General features: G+C 41.3%; 1 protein-coding gene across 2 annotated transcripts in view; it reads right to left on the bottom strand.

The window, feature by feature from the left end:
* Positions 1-410: 410 nt before the first annotated feature.
* Positions 411-22,890, bottom strand: part of LOC115162396 (uncharacterized transmembrane protein DDB_G0289901) — a 42,898-nt gene continuing 20,418 nt past the window's right edge. The window contains exons 1-11 of one of the 2 annotated variants that reach the window (XM_029713666.1): positions 12,947-13,176; positions 5,455-5,651; positions 4,615-4,659; positions 4,079-4,174; positions 3,422-3,466; positions 3,065-3,226; positions 2,760-2,894; positions 2,543-2,686; positions 2,075-2,206; positions 1,852-1,983; positions 411-1,760 (exon numbers count right to left, since the gene is read on the bottom strand). In XM_029713666.1, coding sequence (XP_029569526.1) covers positions 1,639-1,760; positions 1,852-1,983; positions 2,075-2,206; positions 2,543-2,686; positions 2,760-2,894; positions 3,065-3,226; positions 3,422-3,466; positions 4,079-4,174; positions 4,615-4,659; positions 5,455-5,651; positions 12,947-13,041 — 1,305 coding nt within the window. In that variant the 5' untranslated portion in view covers positions 13,042-13,176 and the 3' untranslated portion in view covers positions 411-1,638. Of the gene's footprint in view, positions 1,761-1,851; positions 1,984-2,074; positions 2,207-2,542; positions 2,687-2,759; positions 2,895-3,064; positions 3,227-3,421; positions 3,467-4,078; positions 4,175-4,614; positions 4,660-5,454; positions 5,652-12,946; positions 13,177-22,890 lie in introns of those variants that run through there. The other variant, XM_029713664.1, reaches the window with a different exon arrangement.

Genomic DNA, 22,890 nt, shown 5'->3' with positions numbered 1-22,890 from the left:
CGATGAGAGGTAGCGGGTAACTGTACCTCACCGTGATTTGATTGAGACCTCGTTAGTCAATGCACGGGCGCAGACCTCCCTCCTTCTTCTTCACAAAGAAGAAACTCGAGGAGGCGGGTGAAGTGGAGGACCGAATGTACCCCTGACGGGATCGAGGAGGGCCGGGTAGAGGTAACCCCAGTTGCGCTAGTCGAGGCACTGGAGAGACTTCCTGTCTCTCCCAGCGGTCCATGGTCTGGACAACGCGATCCATCGTGGCACCGAGATGTTGCAGCATTGCCGAGTGTTCCCGGACGTGCTTCTCGACTCCTCTGTCCGGGGTACCTGCTCCTGCTGACTCCATGGGTGGTGTGAAATTATGTCAAGGTTGTGCGCTACTGGTATGAAGTCAGGTGCAGGAGAGCAGTGAGTTGTGATTCGGCGCACTTTATTTGGCAGAGGCACAAAAGACAGACGCAACTGCGTACAAAAACCTCCAGCCACAGGTAAGAGTAAACAAGCGTGAAAACACTCACAAATATACAAATGTATGACAAATAACAAGTCAAAACAAATGGAAAAATTTAAAAGTGGAGTGGCGATGGCTAGAAAGCCGGTGACGTCGACCGCCGCCCGAACAAGGAGAGGAGCCGACTTCGGCGGAAGTCGTGACAATGCGTGTATTTAAATTACTTTCTTTCATTGATCTCTAATATTCTGAACATTCTCTCCATATATTCTAGTGAGTCTGTTGAGAAAATTCGACTTTACACCAAATTTAAAGGGATGTCTTTAGAAATAAATGCACTGAAAACTATGTACTTTGAATGAAACTCCACTGGGAAATATGTTCGCCAGGAAGTAGGAGGGTTTTCAGTGGTTAAATTACATTTATTCAGCATGTGCAAGGGAACCACACCTGCAAAGCACATTACACACCTGTAATGGGCTGGGTGTGGTGACAACTAAAAAAACAAACATGTTTCCATTATACAATAGACTTCTATTTTGAAAGTATGTGTGTTGATTATTTTGTCACATGCATAAGTGTTCCTCTGAGTGGATGTGCATGCATCTGTTTGCAATACATGTTGAGTGGGTATATACCAGTATGTGTTTCGGCAACACCAAAACGGGGTTTACATATGCACTCATAACACCATTATGAAATCATTCAAATCAAAATCACATCAAGTGTTATTTGTCACATGCCCCAAATACAACAGGTGTGGGTAGACCTTACAGTGAAATGCTTACTTACAAGCCCTTAAAAATTAAATCTAAGAAGTTTTTAACCAAGAAAAAACAGTGTTGAGAAAATATTTACTATAAACTCAGACCCTGAGGAAGGCAGAGTGTTGCCGAAACGTTCAATTGCTGGGAGTTTATACATGGAGAGTGCGATTTTCTTTATTTTGATAGTTTATAGTTTATTCGCCGTTAGTCAGCACCTCCACACAAACTATTACTCTGGGTGTGCACCAGCTCATGTTTTTTTATCGAGAAAATATTTACTTAAATAAACTCAAAAATCTGAAATAAAAATGAACAATGAGAAAAATATAAAATTAACAAATAATTAAGGAGCAACAAAAAAAACATTAATAACATCAATCAGTTTTTATGTAAAGGGCCCTCTTCTCATCCTCTCTCTTCCCTCTACTCTCCTCCCTTCTTTTTAGACGTCCTGATTCTTGAGAAGAGCCATCCCGCCGCTCCACCAACTGCTGTTCTAACACCTCCCACAGCTGCTGTAGCCACTCCTGAAAGCCCTGCAGCACCTAGAGGAAGACCACACACATTGCTGTTCCACATACGAGATACAAATATCCTTACATTACCAATTAAAATGATAAATGACTCCTCACACACCTTCTGCAGCTGCTGTAGTCGCTCCTGAAAGCTCTCTCTCCTCGACTCCTCCCTCCCCTTCAGATGCTCCACCAACTGCTGCTCTAACACCTCCCACAGCCTCTGTAGCCTCTCCTGAAAGCCCTGCAGCACCTAGAGGAAGCCCGCACACATTGCTGTTCCACATACGAGATACAAATATCCTTACATTACCAATTAAAATGATAAATGACTCCTCACACACCTTCTGCAGCTGCTGTAGTCGCTCCTGAAAGCTCTCTCTCCTCGACTCCTCCCTCCCCTTCAGATGCTCCACCAACTGCTGCTCTAACACCTCCCACAGCCTCTGTAGCCTCTCCTGAAAGCCCTGCAGCACCTAGAGGAAGATCACACACACATCGCTGTCCCAAATATGATACAAACGTACTTACTGTTGTGAAGGGTCATGGCTCTTATCCCAATTACCTTCTGGCCACGCCCCCTCCCAGCAACTCACAACACCTGATCAAGCCTTTACCTTACCTACCAAAAGTACCTTGTCCTTTCATGTATGCAATAAAGTGACAACTACTGCTTGCACTTTTACTACTGCCCCATAGTGGTAGCTTACCTACCGGAACCAGCCTTAGCGTGTACAGTCCTTGGCGCTAGAGGACAAACATTCATTTGACTTACATGACCAATTTATCAATGATAAATTAATCTGACAAACCTCCTGCAGCAGCTGCTCCTGTCTCTTCTCCTTCCTCCTTTTCAGGTGTCCTTGTCCTTGTGGCCAGCCATCCTGCTGTTCCCCCAACTGCTGCTCCAACACCTCCCGCGGCTGCTGTAGCCGTTGCAGAGAGCCCCGCAGCACCTAGAGAAGACCACATACGTCACTATCCCATATATTAGAAACAAACTTCCTTACATTACACTGCCATTCACACCTGCCGTAGCTGCTGTAGTAGCTGCTGCCGCTCCTGAGATCCCTGCTCCTGCGGCCACCCATCCTGCGGCTCCACTAAGTGCAGCTCCAACACCTCCCAGCGCCGCTGTAGCCCCTCCTGAAAGCCCTGCAGCACCTAGGTTGACCACATACACATCTGTCACTGTCCCACATAAAAAATATAAAAAATCCAAACAGCAAAGAAAAACGATATCAAGTCATGTGATTTAGTAATTTATGACATCACAAACACCAACATTGGCTATCTTTATTTCATTGAAAGATTGTCGGACTCTTTGTATTTACCTGCTGACTGTAGAACAGCAACAAGACCCCCGGCTGCTACCCCACCTCCATTTACCACAGCCGCTGCAGACATCATGCTTGCTGCATATGATCCAGCAGCAATCCCACCAGCAGTGAATCCTATCGCTCCTAGGACAACTGGTGCCATTGCCACTGCCGCAACTATGAAGGCCCAGCAGAAACACTTGAGCAAGCAACCATAAACATACCTGGCCTCGTGTTATAGGTTGACAATAGTATCACTATCATGTGAATGTTTGGCCTAAACAACAAAACAAAGTAGTAATACATCTGTAAAATTATTTGAAGCTGGTAATTGATCATTTGAATTCATGCTGACTAAATAAATAATCTTACCTGCTCCCACTGTTGCTGTTGCTGCTGCAGCAATTGTACCTGTTCCTAAATGGTAAAGAAAATATTGCTATTTTATGATAACCTCCTTTTATGGCAACTCAACTTGTAATTCACCCAATCCATCAGAGTAACCTTGGTTGTTGATTGTAAACTAGGTACCATTTTGGATTCGAAAGGTTAAAAGGACTTTTACTCAAAAATGTTCTAGCCTGTCAGTCCACCCTTCATATAGTCCCAAAATATAATTATACACATTGCATACGAAAGCCTCATAGCTATCCTAATAGAAAGCCTGTATTTATTTCCTGGGAAAAAATCTATGATTATGCTTTTTGACACAAAACGCATTATCATAGATATTTTCCAGGACTTCTGGTCATGCTGAATACCACTTAAACCTATGAATGTCATGGAGGTGGCTTTGTGACTTTAGTGGGCTTTAGCTCAGTGGGGTAACAGTTTCGAGGAACATGGGTGACCCAAAATGGATACACACAGGATACACATCCTTACATTATAAGAGCAAAGAAAAAACGACAGTCAATCATCAATGATAAATTCTACTCAATAAGTCATATGATCTAAACACTATAATCACAAACACTACCACTGACTTTCTTTATTCCATCATGCCATTAAAGCTTTCTTTGAGTTTACCTATTGTGGCGCCCCCTGCAGTTGCTCCAGCAGCAACCCCAACAGTAGTCAAACCTGCCACTCCCAGGGCAACTGGTGCCCCCACCACCGCCGCAGCTGTGAAGGCCCAGTAGACAAGAGCATGCAACGAGCAAACAAACAAAAACATACATGGCTCCCTGTTATAGGTTTGACAATAGTATCACTATAATGTGAATGACTTAGGCCTAAATGACAAAAGAAAGTATTAATACAACTGTGAAATTATTTGAAGGTAACACCAAGAAAGGCCTTAACCAATAATGTTCAGAGCATAGACTAGAGATTCCTTTTCTTATACTGACAATTATTGTGCCATTTATATTGTGTTTCTTATTCTGGCAATTATTGTTCCATTTACGTTGTTTGAACTTATCAAAAGTATGTTTACAATGGATTTTGACCACAGTGTTTTTTTTTGTTGTTGCAAAAATCAACAAATATAATACAGATCAATCAGATTAGTGGAGTTATTGGATCAAATAGAATATTCATGCTGACTAAATACATTATCTTACCTGCTCCCACTGTTGCTGCTGCTCCTGTAATGATCATCCTTTTTCCTAAATAGAAAATAAAATATTGGTATTTTATGATATCCTGCTTATTGACAAAGCTACTGTGTGTTAGCCAGCAAGTCAACTAGTAATTCACCTAATCCACAACAGTAGCCTAACCTATTGTAATTTGTTGAAAGTAAACTAGCTATTCACTATTTGGGATTTTAAAAGGTTAAAAGGGTGCATTTTACGCAAAAACCATCCTCTAACCCAAGGGGGCAAAGTACGGCCCGCAAAACATGCATCTTTTTTTTACCCCTTTTTTCTCCCCAATTTCGTGGTATCCAATTGGTAGTATTGAGAATTTTCCAGAACATGTGTGGCCATTATACATTTCAGGCCATTTTACATTTCAGTCCACACAGCTATCCTACATTTACTACCTGTAAAATATCCATGACACAAAACACATCATCATGGATATTTTACAGGATTGCTAGTCATACTTAATATCACTTGACAACAGGAAACCTATGAGTGTCATGGAGTTGGCTTTGTGAGTTTGGTGGGCTTTAGCTCAGTGGTCTACTTAAGAGGAATACAGATGACCCAAGATGGATACAGATATGTGACCTGTATTACTGTGACCTGGATTCAACACATTATGTTCTGTTATTAAATCGATGTTTGTTTTGGTAAATTCCAAAAGTGTTGTGTACAACTATTAAATGTTTTCATAAGTGTTTATGATCTTTAAACATTATGGGTGCATGTTGCTATTAGTACAAATGTTGAATATGGTGCTGCCATTTTGATGATCAGAATTGTGAAAGTTTTGGGAAGTTCTGTTTGACTCACTGTTCTGTTTGATACTTTGTGAATCATCCGGGTCCTGAGGCTCCTGACCGTCCCGAGGCTCCTGACCGTCCCGAGGCTCCTGACCGTCCCGAGGCTCCTGACCGTCCCGAGGCTCCTGACCGTCCCGAGGCTCCTGACCGTCCCGAGGCTCCTGACCGTCCCGAGGCTCCTGACCGTCCCGAGGCTCCTGAGCATTGCTGAAGTAAATAGTGAGGGCATCAATCATTGCTGCACATGTTTCAGTCATTGTCAGGGTATTTTAGATGCACAGTCACTCATTGCCAAGGTAAGCGCGTAACAATGTTATCTTCTCTTCGTCTGGCAAACCTATTTTGTCTGCCCTGTGTAATGTACAATTCAAAATATTCTATCCAGTCATTCCAAGGCTCCTGCAGCTCACCTGGTACCGGCAGAGATGTGGTTGGTGCACTACAAAAGATATTGTGCCCCTTTTACTTTAAAAAAATGTAGGTAACTATTTGCATCAGCTTTTTAAGTAAATCCAACAAGGAGGATATTTTAAGTATAATATGCTTCACTTTTAGTGTATTACAAACTCAAACATATTAAGTGCAACAACTGGATTTCAAAAATTCCTTTCATTCAACTTAATTTTATCAGGTTCAGAAATGTTATTTTTTTGTTTGACCTGCTTAAGTCCTTCAAGTCCCAGAACTAATGTTATAAGTTTGATATACTTCATGTAATTAGTTACCAAACTACTATTGTAAGATTAATTTGCTGAATTTTCTCAGTATCGTAATTGATATGTTTTATCTACAAATGTTTTTTGCTCAGTAACTTATTGTACTCAGGTTAGTAAAATGCATTTAAATTGGGTTCCTACTACTCAAATATATACTCACAACTATACTTAAAAAGCTGATGTAAATAGTTACCTCAACATACTTGGGATAATTTACAAAAAAATATTATTTCTATACAAGGGAATACGCAAAAAGAAACAACAGTGTTCAACTTCAACACCTTTCTTTTGAAAAAATAAATGTTATAATTTCATAATTTCTTCAAACTCAAATTGCCCCTTAAACCCTACTCCTTAGGCATTTGTGGAGAGCTCATTATTTTGTAATATGTAAGCATTCTGGGTATAACTACACCTTGCCTCCTTAGGTAAAGTTACAACCAGATAGCTTGCACCTGACTACAAATTATTTCAGATCTTCACAACTGCAGGTTTAGGTGATAGTTTGGGATTAGCACTTTACACAAAGCACAATATGAACTTTAGCTCAAATACCTCATTCAAACTGTTTTAGATTAATTAAAACATGGGTTTTCAAAACATACATTTCACATATTGTTACAAAATACAGTGGCAATAAAAAGTATGTGAACCCTTTGGAATTACCTGGATTTCTGCATAAATTAGTCATTGATCTGATCTTCATCTTAGTCACAACAATAGACAAACACAGTGTGCTTAAACTAATAACACACAAATTATTGTATTTTTCTATATTGAATACATCATTTAGACATTCACAGTGTAGATTGGAAAAAGTATGTAAACCCCTAGGCTAATGACTTCTCCAAAAGCTAATTGGAGTCAGGAGTCAGCTAACCTGGAGGCCAATCAATGAGATGAGATTGGAGATGTTGGTTAGAGCTGCCCTGCCCTATAAAAAAACAGTTACAGAATTTGAGTTTGCTATTCACAAGAGGCATTGCCTGATGTGAACCATGCCTCGAACAAAAGAGATCTCAGAAGACCTACAGTAAGATTCATTGTTGACTTGCATAAAGCTGGAAAGGGTCTCTAAAAGCCTTGATGTTCATCAGTCCACGGTAAGACAAATTGTCTATAAATGGAGAAAGTTCAGCACTGTTGCTACTCTCCCTAGGAGTGGCCGTCCTGCAAAGATGACAGCAAGAGCACAGTGCAGAATGCTCAATGAGGTTAAGGTGAATCCTTGAGTGTCAGCTAAAGACTTACAGAAATCTCTGGAACATGCAAACATCTCTGTTGACGAGTCTACGATACGTAAAACACTAAACAAGAAGCCACTGCTGTCCAAAAAAAACCATTGCTACACGTCTGAAGTTTGCAAAAGAGTACCTGGATGTTCCACAGCGCTTCTCGCAAAATATTCTGTGGACAGATTAAACTAAAGTTGCGTTTTTCCTGGAGAAAAAAAAGGCACAGCACACCAACATCAAAACCTCATCACAACTGTAAATTATGGTAGAGAGAGCATCATGATTTGGGGCTGCTTTGCTGCCTCAGGGCCTGGAGAGCTTGCTATCATCAACGGGAAAATTATTTCCCAAGTTTGTCAAGATATTTTGCAGGAGAATGTAAGGCTATCTGTCCACCAATTGAAGCTCAACATAAGTTGGGTGATGCAACAGGACAACAACCCAAAACACAGAAGTAAATCAACTACAGAATGGCTTCAACAGAAGAAAATACGCCTTCTGGAGGGGTCCAGTCAGAGTCCTGACCTCAATCCAATTTAAAATGTTGAGGCATGACCTCGAGAGCGGTTCACACAAGACACCCTAAGAATATTGCTGAACTGAAACAGTTTTGTAAAGATGAATGGTCCAAAATTCCTCCTGACCGTTGTGCAGGTCTAATCCGCAACTACAGAAAACATTTGGTTGAGTTGCTGCCAAAGGAGGGTCAACCAGTTATTAAATCCAAGGGTTCACATACTTTTTCCACCCTACACTGTGAATGTTTACACATTCTGTTCAATAAAGACATGAAAACATATCATTGTTTGTTATTAGTTTAAGCAGACTGTCTATTGTTGTGACTTAGATGAAGATCAGATCAAATTTTATGGCCAATTTTATGCAGAATTTATCCAGATAATTCCAAAGGGTTCACATACTTTTTCTTGCGACTGTATATGCCAAATTGTCCCTTAAACCTGACTCCATATGCACTAGTGAAGCCCATATAGACATATATTTTGACAGCTATAAGCATTCTGGGTATAACTCCACCTTGTCTCCTTAGGTAAAGTTACATCCAGATGGCTTGAACCTGACAAATAATCTCAGATATCCACTAGCGCATATGGAGTAAGTTTGAAAACAAAGCTGTTTTTTAAACAGGAATTGACAATGTCTCTTATGACTTCACCTGACAAAGAGCATCATGTTAACTGTAGCTCCTATGCTACCTAGCAACTAGCTGTTCAGCTTACGGAGTAGGGTTCAGACCACAGTTTGAGTGGCCCTTTGAGAGTTCTCATATATATCGTTAGATATCTCTGAAAACAAGTAACTTCATCTATAGAGCTTGGAGCCGTGGGGAGGTCCTGAGATCATCAAGTTCCAAGAATACTTTTTGGAACACCTCAAAGGTATATTTCAGTTCTTTGGGGGTACCTTAGATTTAAACCATAGATGAGGCCCATAAGCAAGGTACATGACTGTAACACTGGGAATACCAGCCAGGACCTCTGCTCCTTCGATGCAGATCCCATGCGCTATATTCTGGTGCAGATCCTTCACAGTGAACAACTTAATCACATGCTGAATGAAAAAAAATGAAGAAATAACAGACGGGGGGGGGGGTCTTCTGAACAGATAAGGACAAAAGATGATCTGAGAGCCATAATACTATTGGGGAACCCCTCCCAAAGCATGTGCAGAGTGAGAATGTTCAGACTAATCTTGACTAATCTTTAATGCATATTTCAATGTAGATTAGAATATTAGGTCAAGACAAAAAAATATTTTGATCAATATACATTTTCTACCTACATTGACTATTTTCATTCAGTAGTATGTTGTACCTGAGTGAGCTCAAACAGGGCTGGCCATCTTTCTTTGAAGTCCTTCACAGGAAGGGCCTGAACGACATTTTGGCACTCACAATGTTGTAGTTGTCACATATTTGTACTTCTCCCAGTAGCTCTTTGTACTTCTCCCAGACTCCCTCTCCAGGGTCTCATCTGTTTCTCCAGCAGGGTGGGGTGGGAGGTAATTTACCTCTGCCTTCTTTGGTTTTTTTTTATATTCCTGTCCTCTGGTGATTTTCTCTTGACAGAGTTCACTTCAAATCAAATTTCATTTGTCACATACACATGGTTAGCAGATGTTAATGTGAGTGTAGCGAAATGCTTGTGCTTCTAGTTGCGACAGTGCAGTAACAACAATAATATCTAACAGTAATATCTAACAAGTAATCTAACAATTCCCCAACAACTACCTAATACACACAAATCTAAAGGGGGGAATGAGAATATGTACATATATAGTATATATAAGTATATGGATGAGCGATGGCGAAGGTGCAATAGATGGTATAAAATACTGTATATACATGTGATATGAGTAACATAAGATGTGTAAACATTATTAAAGTAGCACTATTTAGAGTGCATTGTATAAAGTGACTTGTGATCCATTTACTAAAGTGGCCAGTGATTGGGTCTCAATGTAGGCAGCAGCCTTTCTGAGTTAGTGATGGCTGTTTAGCAGTCTGATGGCCTTGAGATAGAAGCTGTTTTTTCAGCTTCTCGGTCCTAGATTTGATGCACTTGTACTGACCTCGCCTTCTGGATGATAGCGGTGAGAACAGCCAGTTGCTTGGGTGGTTGATGTCCTTGATGATCTTTTTGGCCTTCCTGTGACATCGGGTGCTGTAGGTGTCATGGAGGGCAGGTAGTTTGCCCCCGGCGATGCATTGGGCAGACTGCACCACACTCTGGAGAGCCTTGTGGTTGAGGGCGGTGCAGTTGCCATACCAGGCTGTGATACAGCCCGACAAGATGCTCTCAATTGTGCATCTGTAAAAGTTTGTCAGGGTTTTGGGTGACAAGCCAAATTTCTTCAGCGTCCTGAGTTTGAAGAGGCACTGCTGCGCCTTCACCACACTGTCTGTGTGAGTGGACCATTTCAGTTGGTCTGTGATGTGTAAGCCGAGGAACTTAAAACTTTCCACCTTCTCCACTGCTTAGCCCTTCGATGTGTGTGTGTGGGGGGGGGGGGGGGGGGTGTTCCCTCTGCTGTTTCCTGAAGTCCACGATAATCTCCTTTGTTTTGTTGAGTGAGAGGTTGTTTTCCTGACACCACACTCCGAGTGCCCTCACCTCCTCCCTGTAGGCTGTCTCGTCGTTGTTTGTAATCAAGCCCACTACTGTTGTGTCGTCTGCAAACATGATGATTAAGTTGGAGGTGTGCATGGCCACGCAGTCGTGGGTGAACAGGGTGTACAGGAGAGGGCTGAGCATGCACCCTTGTGGGGCCCCAGTGTTGAGGGTCAGCGAATTGGAGATGTTGTTTCCTACCTTCACCAACTGGGGGCGGCCCGTCAAAGTCCAGGACCCAATTGCACAGGGCGGAGTTGAGACCCAGGTCCTCCAGCTTGATGAGCTTGGAGGGTACTATGGTGTTGAATGCTGAGCTATAGTCAATGAACAGCATTCTTACATAGGTATTCCTTTTGTCCAGATGGGATAGGGCAGTGTGCAGTGCAATGGCGATTGCATCGTCTGTGGACCTGTTGGGGTGGTATGCAAACTGAATAATGGTCTAGCGTGGCCGGTAAGGTGGAGGTGATATGATCCTTGACTAATTTCTCAAAGCACTTCATGATTACAGAAGTGAGTGCTACAGGGCGGTAGTCATTTAGTTCAGTTATCTTTGCCTCTTGGGTACAGGAACAATGGTAGCCATCTTGAAGCATGTGGGGACAACAGACTGGGATAGGGAGCAATTGAATATGTCCGTAAACACACCAGCCAGCTGGTCTGGGCATGCTTTTAGGACGCGGCTAGGAATGCCGTCTGGGCCAGCAGCCTTGCGAGGGTTAACACGTTTAAATATTTTACTCACGTCAGCCAAGGAGAAGGGGGGGGCGAAGTCCTTGTTAGTGGGCCGCGACGGTGGTACTGTATTATCCTCAAAGCGGGCAAAGGTGTTTAGTTTGTCTGGAAGTGTGACGGTGTCCGTGACATGGCTGGATTTCATTTTGTAGTCCATGATTTCCTGTAGACCCTGCCACATACGTCTCGTGTCTGAGCTGTTGAATTGTGACTCTACATTGTCCCTGTACTGGCATTTCACTTGTTTGATTGCCTTGTTTATATTCAGACATTTACAAAATAGCCTCCAACACTCTACTCAGCAAATTGGATGCGGTCTATCACAGTGCCATCCGTTTTGTCACCAAAGCCCCATATACTACCCATCACTGCGACCTGTATGCTCTCGTTGGCTGGCCCTCGCTTCATATTCGTCGCCAAACCCACTGGCTCCAGGTCATCTATAAGTCTTTGCTAGGTAAAGCCCCACCTTATCTCAGCTCGCTGGTCACCATAGCAGCACCCACCTGTAGCACACGCTCCAGCAGGTATATTTCACTGGTCACCCCAAAGCCAATTCCTCCTTTGGCTGTCTTTCCTTCAAGTTCTCTGCTGCCAATGACTGGAACGAACTGCAAAAATCACTGAAGCTGGAGACTCAAATCTCCCTTACAAACGTTAAGCACCAGCTGTCAGAGCAGCTCACAGATCACTGCACCTGTACATAGCCCATCTGTAAATAGCCCTTCCAACTACCTCATCCCCATACGGTTTTTTATTTATTTTGCTCCTTTGCACCCCAGTATCTCTACTTGCACATTCATCTTCTGCACATCTATTACTCCAGTGTTTAATTGCTATAATGTAATTATTTTGCCACTATGGCCTATTTATTGCCTTACCTCCCTTATCCTACCTCATTTGCACACACTGTATATAGACTTTTTTCTATTGTATTTTGTTTATTCCATGTGTAACTCTGTGTTGTTGTTTGTGTCGCATTGCTTTGCTTTATCTTGGCCAGGTCGCAGTTGTAAATGAGAATTTGTTCTCAACTAGCCTACCTGGTTAAATAATGGTGAAATAAAATAAAAATGCTGTGAGGATGTTTTTCAGCAGCAGGGACTGGGAGACTAGTCAGGATCAAGGGAAAGATTAATGGAGCAAAGTACAGAGAGATCCTTGATGAAAACCTGCTCCAAGGCGCTTAGGACCTCAGACTGGGACGAAGGTTCACCCTCCAACAGGACAACGACCCTAAGCACACAGCCAAGACAACACAGGAGTGGCTTCGGAACAGGTCCTTGAGTGACCCAGCCAGAGCCCGGACTTGAAACCGATCGAACATCTCTGGAGACCTGAAAATAGCAGTACAGTGACACTCCCCATCCAACCTGACAGAGCTTGAGGATCTGCAGAGGAGAATGGGAGAAACTCCAAAAATACAGGTGTGCCAAGCTTGTAGCGTCATACAAGACGACTCAAGGCTGTAATCGCTGCCAAAGGTGCTTCAACAAAGTACTGAGTAAAGGTTCTGAATAGTTATGTAAATTTGATATTTCAGTTTTAAATGTTTTATTAAATTGCAAAATGCCTAAAAACCTGTTTTTGGTTATTTGAATCAACATGGTTGATTCAAATAACCAACTCATCATCAATCTTTCATTATTTGAATCAGCTGTGTAGTGCTATTGGCAAATACTCACATAAAAAATGGTGGTGTCCGTGGCACACACTCCATGAACAGTTGAGGAAGGGGCCGACATGCGCGCAAACTCATTGGTCCATGTATAGCCCACATAGGTTACGATAATGATAAGCCTTACACGGGTTACAAACCTATGATAATGTTAACCATCAAGCTAAGAAAGCATCAAGCCTTCTATAATGCTTTTTCTACTTTCACTTTCGATCTTCAAGCACGAGATCTCCGCCCAGCAGTGTTGCCAACTCCTCAGTAAGGAAAGTAGCTATTGGCTCTCCTAAAAGTCGCTAGAAGTCGATAAATGACGTCATCACCTAATTTGTTTTAATTGCCATGTGAATGCAATTGTGATGAACGCTGTAGGAGAGGGGAATAACGTCGCGGGAGAGACAAAAAGTGATTTAAAAAAAACAACCTAAATATGTTTAGAACTACAAATGAACTTCTGTCAAGTCTTGTTTTTTTTAATATCACAATTCCAACCTTCTTCCTTTATCCGGGCTTGGGACCGGCAAAGTGACCCATAATAGACACTCTGGCGGAGTTACTTCGTTTTTTATTTAAAAAAAAATGTTTTTTAGATTAGTTTTCTTAATTTGGTTTGGTTTTTAACCTTATGGTCCACTTAGGAGCCTAAAACAAGTCACAGTAAAAGATGAACATTTAAAAAAAAAAAATTCTATACAATCTAAATGGACCAAAAAGAGACAATATAAAAAACTGTCAATGGTAATGTGAGAAAATTATGGTAACTAGTCTGGCCAGGGCGGGATCAGCCAGCGGCGGCTTCCCGCATGCGCGATTCATTTGCAATCTGGACGCGGAGGGGTGAACATCTCTTGCTCTGACTGGGCCGCCTGTGAGTGCTTTGGGACTGGGGTGGGGCCCACGGCAGCACCCGCTGCTCGTTGAGAAGAGTAAGAACGATACGTGCTTCCAACGTCAGTTTCCAATACCACCAGAAAAAGTCGCTAGATTTGTCGCTAGTCGCTTTTTTGAAAATTTGTCGCCAGAGGGGTCTGAATACTCGCTAAATATAGCGACTGAGTCGCTAAATTTGCAAAACTGCCGCCCAGTACCCATTTCAGGGAAATGAGTGTAGGTTTACAGCTAGTGGCATATGCGAGCGAGAGATACAACTCTGCACTTTGTCCTGGGTGAAATACGACGCAATGCAGACAAAGCGGTTAGTGTTTTTTTTTTTTTTTTTACTGGAAGGCAATGGGATTGTGTCGCATTTGGTCAAGAAAAATATGTATTGCTCATTGATAACGTTGGGCATAACTAAGAGACCTTTTGTGCCGAACTTGCGAACATAAACAACAATTTAAAGAGAAATGGATTCTCCAGTTAAAAATGCATATCAGCCAATGAAAAGCGTCGATTTGCTTGCATGTGGCAGAACGCGAAATTGTAGTTGGCTGAGTTCAATACGTTTGTACGTTCTGAGACATTCAATTTAATGGAAACAGTGCTGTACTGAACGACTGGAAAACGGGGAGAGGTTGGATTATGTATGGAGCCAGATAGCTGCCAAAAGGTTGAACGTATGTATCGTTCACATTTTCAAGTTAAAAGTCTCCATTCTCTAATACTCCTCAGTTGAGTTTACTTCACAGTTAGGTCGCTAATGTAATGGATTTTCCAGTGCAAGTCTAGATAGCACTAGCTGTATTACGCCGACAACAGTGAAGTTTCAGTCCGCTAGGTGTCTCTACAGCATGGGCATATAACTGGGTGACGTGGACATCCCCATGCATGCATTCACCTTCTCAAAATACGACTAATTCAATATTGCACTATTCCATTCTCTGGGCTCTGTCTGCAATCATAACCAGTAGTATATCCCAGGAATAATGAAACATAGATTCACCAAACACTTATTATTATTCTATGAATTATTTATGACCACTGGAGTCTTTGCCACTCAAAATATTTTTTTTTATAGAATATTTAGACATTTATTTCATAACTCAAAATCTTGCCAAAGCATATTCTGTTTGAGGGGTTAATATGAATTGAAAATAATTTGACATGATTTATATGAATCTGGTCATGAACATATGGGCCTTCCCTGGGCCTTCCTACAGGGCCTTCCCTGTAGCTCAGTTGGTAGAGCATGGTGTTTGCAACACCAGGGTTGTGGGTTCGTTTCCCACGGGGGGCCAGCACAGAAAAAAAATGTATGAAATTGTATGAATGTATGCATTCACTACTGTAAGTCGCTCTGGATAAGAGCGTCTGCTAAATGACTAAAATGTAATGTAAAATGTATATGGACTTTGAAATGAACAAGGGAGAGGGTAAACGTAGGCTAAGTCTGGCATAAGCTTATTCCCACACTTTACAATAACTCTGTTACAGTGGTTTTAGGTAGTTTCCATATAGGCTATTCCCTCCATCGCAACACTGCTGCTCAGTAGAAGAGCTTGTGATCTCCATTCAGCACCTTAAGGGTTTTTTTATTATTTTTTATTTTATTTAACTAGGCCTGTCAGTTAAGAACAAATTCTTATTTACAATAACGTCCCACCAAAAGTCCTTCTTTTGGAGGCCTTTTGGGACGGGGGCTTGGATTATAATTTTTTTAAATAGGACAAAACACATCAAGACAAGAGAGACACCACAACGCTACATAAAGAGAGACCTAAGACCACAACATAGCATGACAGCAACACATGACAACACAGCATGGTAGCAACACCACATGACAACAACATGATAGCAACACAACATGGGAGCAGCACAACATGGTAGCAGCACAAAACATGGTAGAAACATTATTGGACACAGACAACAGCACATAGGCAAGAAGGTAGAGAAAAAAATCATCATGCAAAGCAGCTACAACTGTCAGTAAGAGTTTCCATGATTGAGTCTTTGAATGAAGAGATTGAGATAAAACTGTCCAGTTTGAGCGTTTGTTGCAGCTCGTTCCAGTCGCTAGCTGCAGCGAACTGAAAAGAGGAGCGACCCAGGGATGTGTGCGCTTTGGGGACCTTTAACCTCTCTAGGGTATGTGGGACGGTAGCGTCCCACTTCGCCAACAGCCAGTGAAATAGCAGAGCGCCAAATTCAAATGCCCTTCTGGAGGCATTCAATCATATATACTCTAATGTAGGCCTAGGCAAATAAAGTGCAGAGCATGCATGATGCGTGCCACTCATCATTCCAACATATTTAAATATTTAATTCATCCTTCATTCAGTTCCATCAATCAGTATGTCATCCATTCTGTAATTTTTCTGAGTTGCAATAGGAACTAAATCAAAGAGAATAGAACAGTCTTATCTATTTGTTTATTGAAATCTTTGTGTGTATTCAAAATTATCTAAATTCTCCAAAGTTCTTAAGCCTATCACTTTAATGATTCAATGTTTAATTTAGGCCTATCCAAATAAACAAATAGGCCTTCAACTTGTAGGCATTGCAATTTAGGCTATTATTTTTAGTACTGGTGTCTTGCGGAATCCTAATGATACCTACAGTATGTTCAACCATTTGGCAGCTATCAGGTATGGAGACAGATACAGTTGCTGCCAAAAGGTTGAACGTATGTATCGTTAGGAACGTATGTATCGTTAGGATCGTAAGACTCTATGGCTGCATGCTTATGCCAGACTTAGCCTACGTTTAACCTCTCCCTTGTTCATTTCAAAGTCCATATGTTCATGACCCGATTCATATAAATCATGTCAAATTATTTTCAATTCATATTAACCCCTCAAACAGAATATGCTTTGGAAAGATTTTGAGTGATGAAATAAATGTCTAAATATTCTATAAAGTTGTTTTTTGAGTGGCAAAGACTCCAGTGATCATAAATAATTCATAGAATAATAATAAGTGTTTGGTGAATCTATGTTTCATTATTCCTGGTATATACTACTGGTTATGATTGCAGACAGAGCCCAGAGAATGGGATGGTGCAATATTGAATTAGTCATATTTTGAGAAGGTGCATGCATGGGTATGTCCACGTCACCCAGAGATATGCCCATGCTGTAGAGACACCTAGCTGACTGAAACTTCACTGTTGTCGGCGTAATACAGCTAGTGCTATCTAGACTTGTACTGGAAAATCCATAATATTAGCGACCTAAATGTGAAGTAAACTCAACTGAGGAGTATTAGAGAATGGAGACTTTTAACTTGAAAATGTGCAGGATTAGGTGACCATATTACCGCCACACCGGCGGTCACGAGTAATGAAGGCAGTCAAATTCCACTTGACCGTTTAGTCACGGTAATTAGGTTTCTCCAAGCTCTGATGTTGCTGATGGTCATTAGTAGCCTACCAAACTTGCTATCTGGTACTCCGCACTCTATTGTCCTTCTTATCACTCTGACATCAATGCAAATGTGATCGAAAATCTAATCAAACACTTATTGAGAGCCAATGTTGCACCAATGTTCTCATGTTGCACAACATTTCTATAGGCTATGCAATTGCGTGAGATGGCTTCTATTAAAAAGAGGAGGATCCCATCAGCTTTTTATAGGCTAGGCCTACTATATTTATATCTCAACTTTCCTAATATTAAGTACATTGCTTGTCTTTACAACAGCTTACCTGACTGGCATGAAAATAAACCCCGGGAAAAGCATCGTCCATTTGCTATTTAAGTGCATAGATTACGTGTTTTTTTTCCCACTGCCCCAGTTTCCGGACAAGTACATGATAATGGTCTATTCTAAATTTAAACACATTTCACACATTATTTACTATATGTAAAGACAAGTTTAAATCAAAAATAGTCTGATGGGTTACAATATAGAGCCTAACTGCTCTACACCCATGTTGGCTGACGAAAAGTACACGTGGAAAGTTCTTCCAATATCTTCAATATGTACCTCAGAATTGGATAAGGATGCGCACAGTTGCATCCTCGAAGTATCTGTCTTAACTTGTAGCCAGTGAGAAATGGAATTACAATTATTATATTCAGCCAAAGGGCACAATAGATTTTTTTGGGGGGCGGCATTACGGCCACACAAAGGGGATGCCGCCGGGAAATTCTAAGCATTGTCAAATTGTGAACGAGAGACTGATGAAGTGTGTACAGCCTGCACAAAAAACAAAGCAGAGCTCATGCCTTTCATAAGACTTTTTTCAAATCATCATTAGAGTCGCATCATGCAGCCTTAGAATGTGTTAAAAATCGAAACATATAGCCCAATGTTTATAACACAACTAAAGTTACATAAATAATTCTAAATTAAGCATATAGGAGTACCAGTTTCTTGGTTCATCGCTCAACACAGAATAGCCGCATGTGCACACTCCCTCAAATCATTTGGAGAAAATATCCTTTCTATTTTATTCACCTTTGTTCAAGTGTATTCTTCATACTATAAAATAATGCCACAGAATTATAAGCAAATATTGTCTGCTAAATGAGTGTAGGCCACAGCCATATGGCATAGTCAGATCAGGACCTAACAACTCAGAGTATGCTATTCTGTTTTTCTGAAATAGACTACATTTTCTTCATATCATGTTTCTTTAGACCTGTCTAAAATAAATAATGGATTTATTGTGAAGGTGTAGGCTATATTACATGGATTTATTAGACTTTTTAAAAATGTAGACTTTCAAAAGGTCTGCATCAGTGGCTTGTAAAGCCAGGAGATGGTAAATGTGTTTATGTTAATTAACGGTCAATTACTGTAAGACCGGCAGTTACTTGCTTGACAATCACCGTCTGACTAAATATCGTGACCGCTACAGCCCTATGCAGGATACCTCTTTCCGGCTTACCTGACTTCCGTTTTTTTGATACTGTGTCATGCTTGTTCGTGTAGCAGTCCTCACAGGTCATTTGGGGTATGTTTTTTTGTTGTTGGTGAGATGAAACTTCCAAAACTTTGAAAGGTTTAATTGTGCATCAGAATTGCAACACAAGATTTGTTGAAGCTGAAAATGTTAGGCTGTAATCGTAACATGGTGTTTGTATGTTCACAGATGAAATTTCACATTTACGTGTCATGCTTCACAGATGGCTTTTTTTTTTACGATCCTAACAATTTTGTATGGATTATCCTAACGATACGTACGTTCACCCTTTTGGCAGCTATCTGGCTCCATAATTATGGGGTTGGGGAACACTGTAAAGTGTCCATGGCCGTATTTAACGTCACTCATTGCTTTAGGCCACACCCACCAAACGGGAGCAAATGTACCTCAAACTCCGTTCAAAAACATTTTGCCGGAAACGTGTCATCCAGCACAAATCGTTCTGGAATGTAGCAAACGTTCAAGCGAACTCAATGCACCTCAGGTCCCATCAGATAACATAGCCACGTTAGCCCTATGCTAACCTCAAAAGGTGGTAGCCTACTAAATATATCTTGACACAACTTCTTCATCAGCCTGTGAAAGAATTTAGACTTCATATCCACCAACCAATGGCATTTCTTAAAATAGGTCAACCCTGGCCACTAGAGGGATATTTTAAACCTACAAATTCAAGATGTACTTGTTCCTTTGGTCTGTAACAAAATGTTGCTTGCCAATATTTTACTGATGCATCCTTGACAAGTGGTGCTTTCAAGACAACTGAACTCTGGGGGGAAAAAACTAGGTCAAATTATGACGTCAGGGATCTTCAGGTTGGAAAGTCTGAGTTCTAGAAAGATGCCAGAGTTTCTGACTTGGAATGCCGAGTTGGATGACCTTTCAAAACTATTTTCCCCAGTTTGAACACATTTTTTCCTGAGTTCCCGGTAGAGTGGTGAAGAGGAAGTGAAGCTCTGTCGACCCTTTGATTCCGGAAGTAATTTAGACATTCATTGTAGTCATTGCACTTTGTAGAGTTGCTATTTTCTCTAGTTTTCTTGTGTCAATTAACTTGTGTCAATCCTGGATTACTCATTATATTATTATATTAATAAAGTCTGATTTAATCAACAAATACGATAGTCAGTTTAAAAAAATGTTAAGGGTACAAAAATGTGTACATATCTGTGTATGTTGGCAAAATCACTACATATCCCATCGAGCCAAGCGGGGAGAGGCTCGTAGTCACAGTTCCAATGGTGCAAAAATCTGATCAAATAGTGACGTCAGCGATCTTTAGGTCGGAAAGTCTGAGCTCTAGTATGATGCCTGAATTTCCGACTTGGAATTATGAGTTGCAAGTTCCCAGTTGCCTTGAACGCTGGACAAGAACAGTCAGAAATGTCCAGCTAACCCTACGCCAATGACGCCAGTGGATCTCAAAACTGAATTTCGATCCACGTTAAGTAGCAATGATATCCTTCGTCACGGTTGTCTTACGACAGATATCTTGATTCAGTCATAACTATTCAACAAAACAATAAAACGTAAAATAATTTTCAAGTTTCTTTCCAGCTAATTTCTTAGTTACTTGATTTCATAACTAAAAAACTAGTTTTGAAGTTGAGGGTGCAGTATTTATGAAGTTTGGCAATGGACAAAAACTAGCATTGTTAAGCTAGCCAGCTATTTTAGCCAAGGAAAAGCTTGTGCCTAGTGACATGCACACTAGGCTAGTTCAGGAGACACTGTCGTTTTTATGCCCTGATATCAGCAGCTGTCGGCAAAATGTTTTTATTAAACATTTTCAGAGATTCAAATGATTAAACCAGATGACTAGAATTAAGGAGAGTAAATATATATAGAATCCCAAAATCAGATGCAACTGTTAATAGTAGAACAAAGCTAAAAACAATGTTTGTGTGAAGCCTTAATACAGAAAATGAATGGCGAAGTTGCTTCCGGACACGTAGACTCCTATTCCTCACCACTCTGTTGTCTAGAATACACTGAAGTCAGAGATTTCCGAGTTCCCAGTTGTTTTGAACGCGACATGACTATGCAAGCTGCTACTAACCTTATACAACATTTTCAAGGTTTCACATATATGACAAAATACCATGTTTCACACACATCCATATGCTTTTATTCATAGCCACAGGCAGTGGCGACCCTTCACTCAGGCCTGTTTTGAGCCCCTCTTCTTTTGCAAAAAAATATTTAAAGAAATGTTTTTTGTTGTTGCCTATTTTGCATGTTATTTGGGCATTAATATGTGTCACATATCAGTTTGCAAACAAAAATTTATCATTTGAGTAAGGTAGCCCAAAAATGCAGTTGTTTCAGTTTAGCTCAGTGCTTTCTGTGGTGGAGGGGCAGCCAGTGGAAAACACAGAGTGTAGGGGTTGGTAATCTTGTCTAGTTGCGCCGTGATTGGCTCAGTGTCTTGTCACTCATGGGGACACTACGTCGTCGCAAAATCTACAGGGAGAGCTAGAAAGTTCAAGCCCCCTTGGGTGCTGCCATAGATTTACATTAGAAGTACCTGTAGAAAAGGCCAGACCTTCAGATTTAGTATTTCCCTATGCACCCCTAGTTTGTCCCTTTAGCTCATCAGTCAATCACCCCTAACTTTCTATCCAATCAGAGAAATTCTCTTTAGCCTGCTGGTTGTAAGTCCCGCCTCTAGCCAAGACAGAGAACCGACGGTTTGTGATCATCCACAGAAGTAATAGGAAGACAAGTTTCAGCATGTTCAACTGTATTTATTTGTACGTGCATCTAAAAGTATGTAAGAATAAGTCATGCTTACCATACTGTATGTGTGCTGTCGGGGGGGATAAAGTAATCCGTGTTTATTATAAAGTTGTAATTTGTAATCGCTTATGCATCGTCATTGTTAGCAACTACGTTAGCTACTTAGTCAGGCTAAATATTTGCTATGCGTCATGCACACAGTGCATTGCAGTTATGTTTAAGCTTGAGATATAAGATTTAGGTCCCTTTATTATCGTGGTCATAATATGCAGAGTTGTTTACATTGTACAGCCTGCTGGTAACTGCAACATATTATGTTGCAGTTACTGTAGAGATAGCCTGCAGAGTTCTGGCATACTATCCAAACAGTTCGAGCTTCTACTTTTAAAAATCCATCTCTCCAGAAATAAGTACCTCACTGTTGCCGCTTGGTATAGACCCCCCTCAGCTCCCAGCTGTGCCCTGGACACCATATGTGAATTGATTGCCCCCATCTATCGTCAGAATTCGTACTGTTAGGTGACCTAAGCTGGGATATGCTTAATACACCGGTCGTCCTACAATCTAAGCTAGATGCTCTCAATCTCACACAAATGATCAAGGAACCTACCAGGAACAACCCCAAATCTGTAAACATGGGCACCCTCATAAATATCTTCCTGACCAACTTGCCCTCTAAATACAACTCTGCTGTTTTCAAACAGGATCTCAGCGATCACTACCTCATTGCCTGCATCCGTTATGGGTCCGCAGTCAAGCGATCACCCCTCATCACTGTCAAACGCGCCCTAAAACACTTCTGTGAGCAGGCCTTTCTAATCGACCTGGCCCGGGTATCCTGGAAGGATATTGACCTCATCCCATCAGTAGAGGATGCCTGGTTGTTCTTTAAAAGTGCTTTCCTCACCATCTTAAATAAGAATGCCCCTTTCAAAAAATGTAGAACTAAGAACAGATATAGCCCTTGGTTCACTCCAGACTTGACTGCCCTTGACCAGCACAAAAACATCCTGTGGCGTACTGCACTAGCATCGAATAGTCCCCGCGATATGCAACTTTTCAGGGAAGTCAGGAACCAATTTACACAGTCATTTAGGCTAGCTTTTTCAAACAGAAATTTGCATCCTGCAGCACTAATTCCCAAAAGTTTTTGGACACTGTAAAGTCCATGGAGAATAAGAGCACCTCCTCCCAGCTGCCTACTGCACTTAGGCTAGGAAACACTGTCACCACCGATAAATCCACGATAATCGAGAATTTCAATAAGCATTTCTCTACGGCTGGCCATGCTTTCCACCTGGCTACCCCAACCCCGGCCAACAGCTCTGCAACCCCCGCAGCAACTGGCCCAAGCCCCTCCCCCTCCCTGCTTCTCCTTCACCCAAATCCAGACAATCTGGACCCTCTCT

This window comes from Salmo trutta, chromosome 25 (genome assembly GCF_901001165.1).
Source record: "Salmo trutta chromosome 25, fSalTru1.1, whole genome shotgun sequence".
NCBI lineage: Eukaryota > Metazoa > Chordata > Actinopteri > Salmoniformes > Salmonidae > Salmo > Salmo trutta.
Note: the sequence above shows the minus strand (reverse complement) of the source record. Positions and strands in the feature narration are given on the sequence as shown.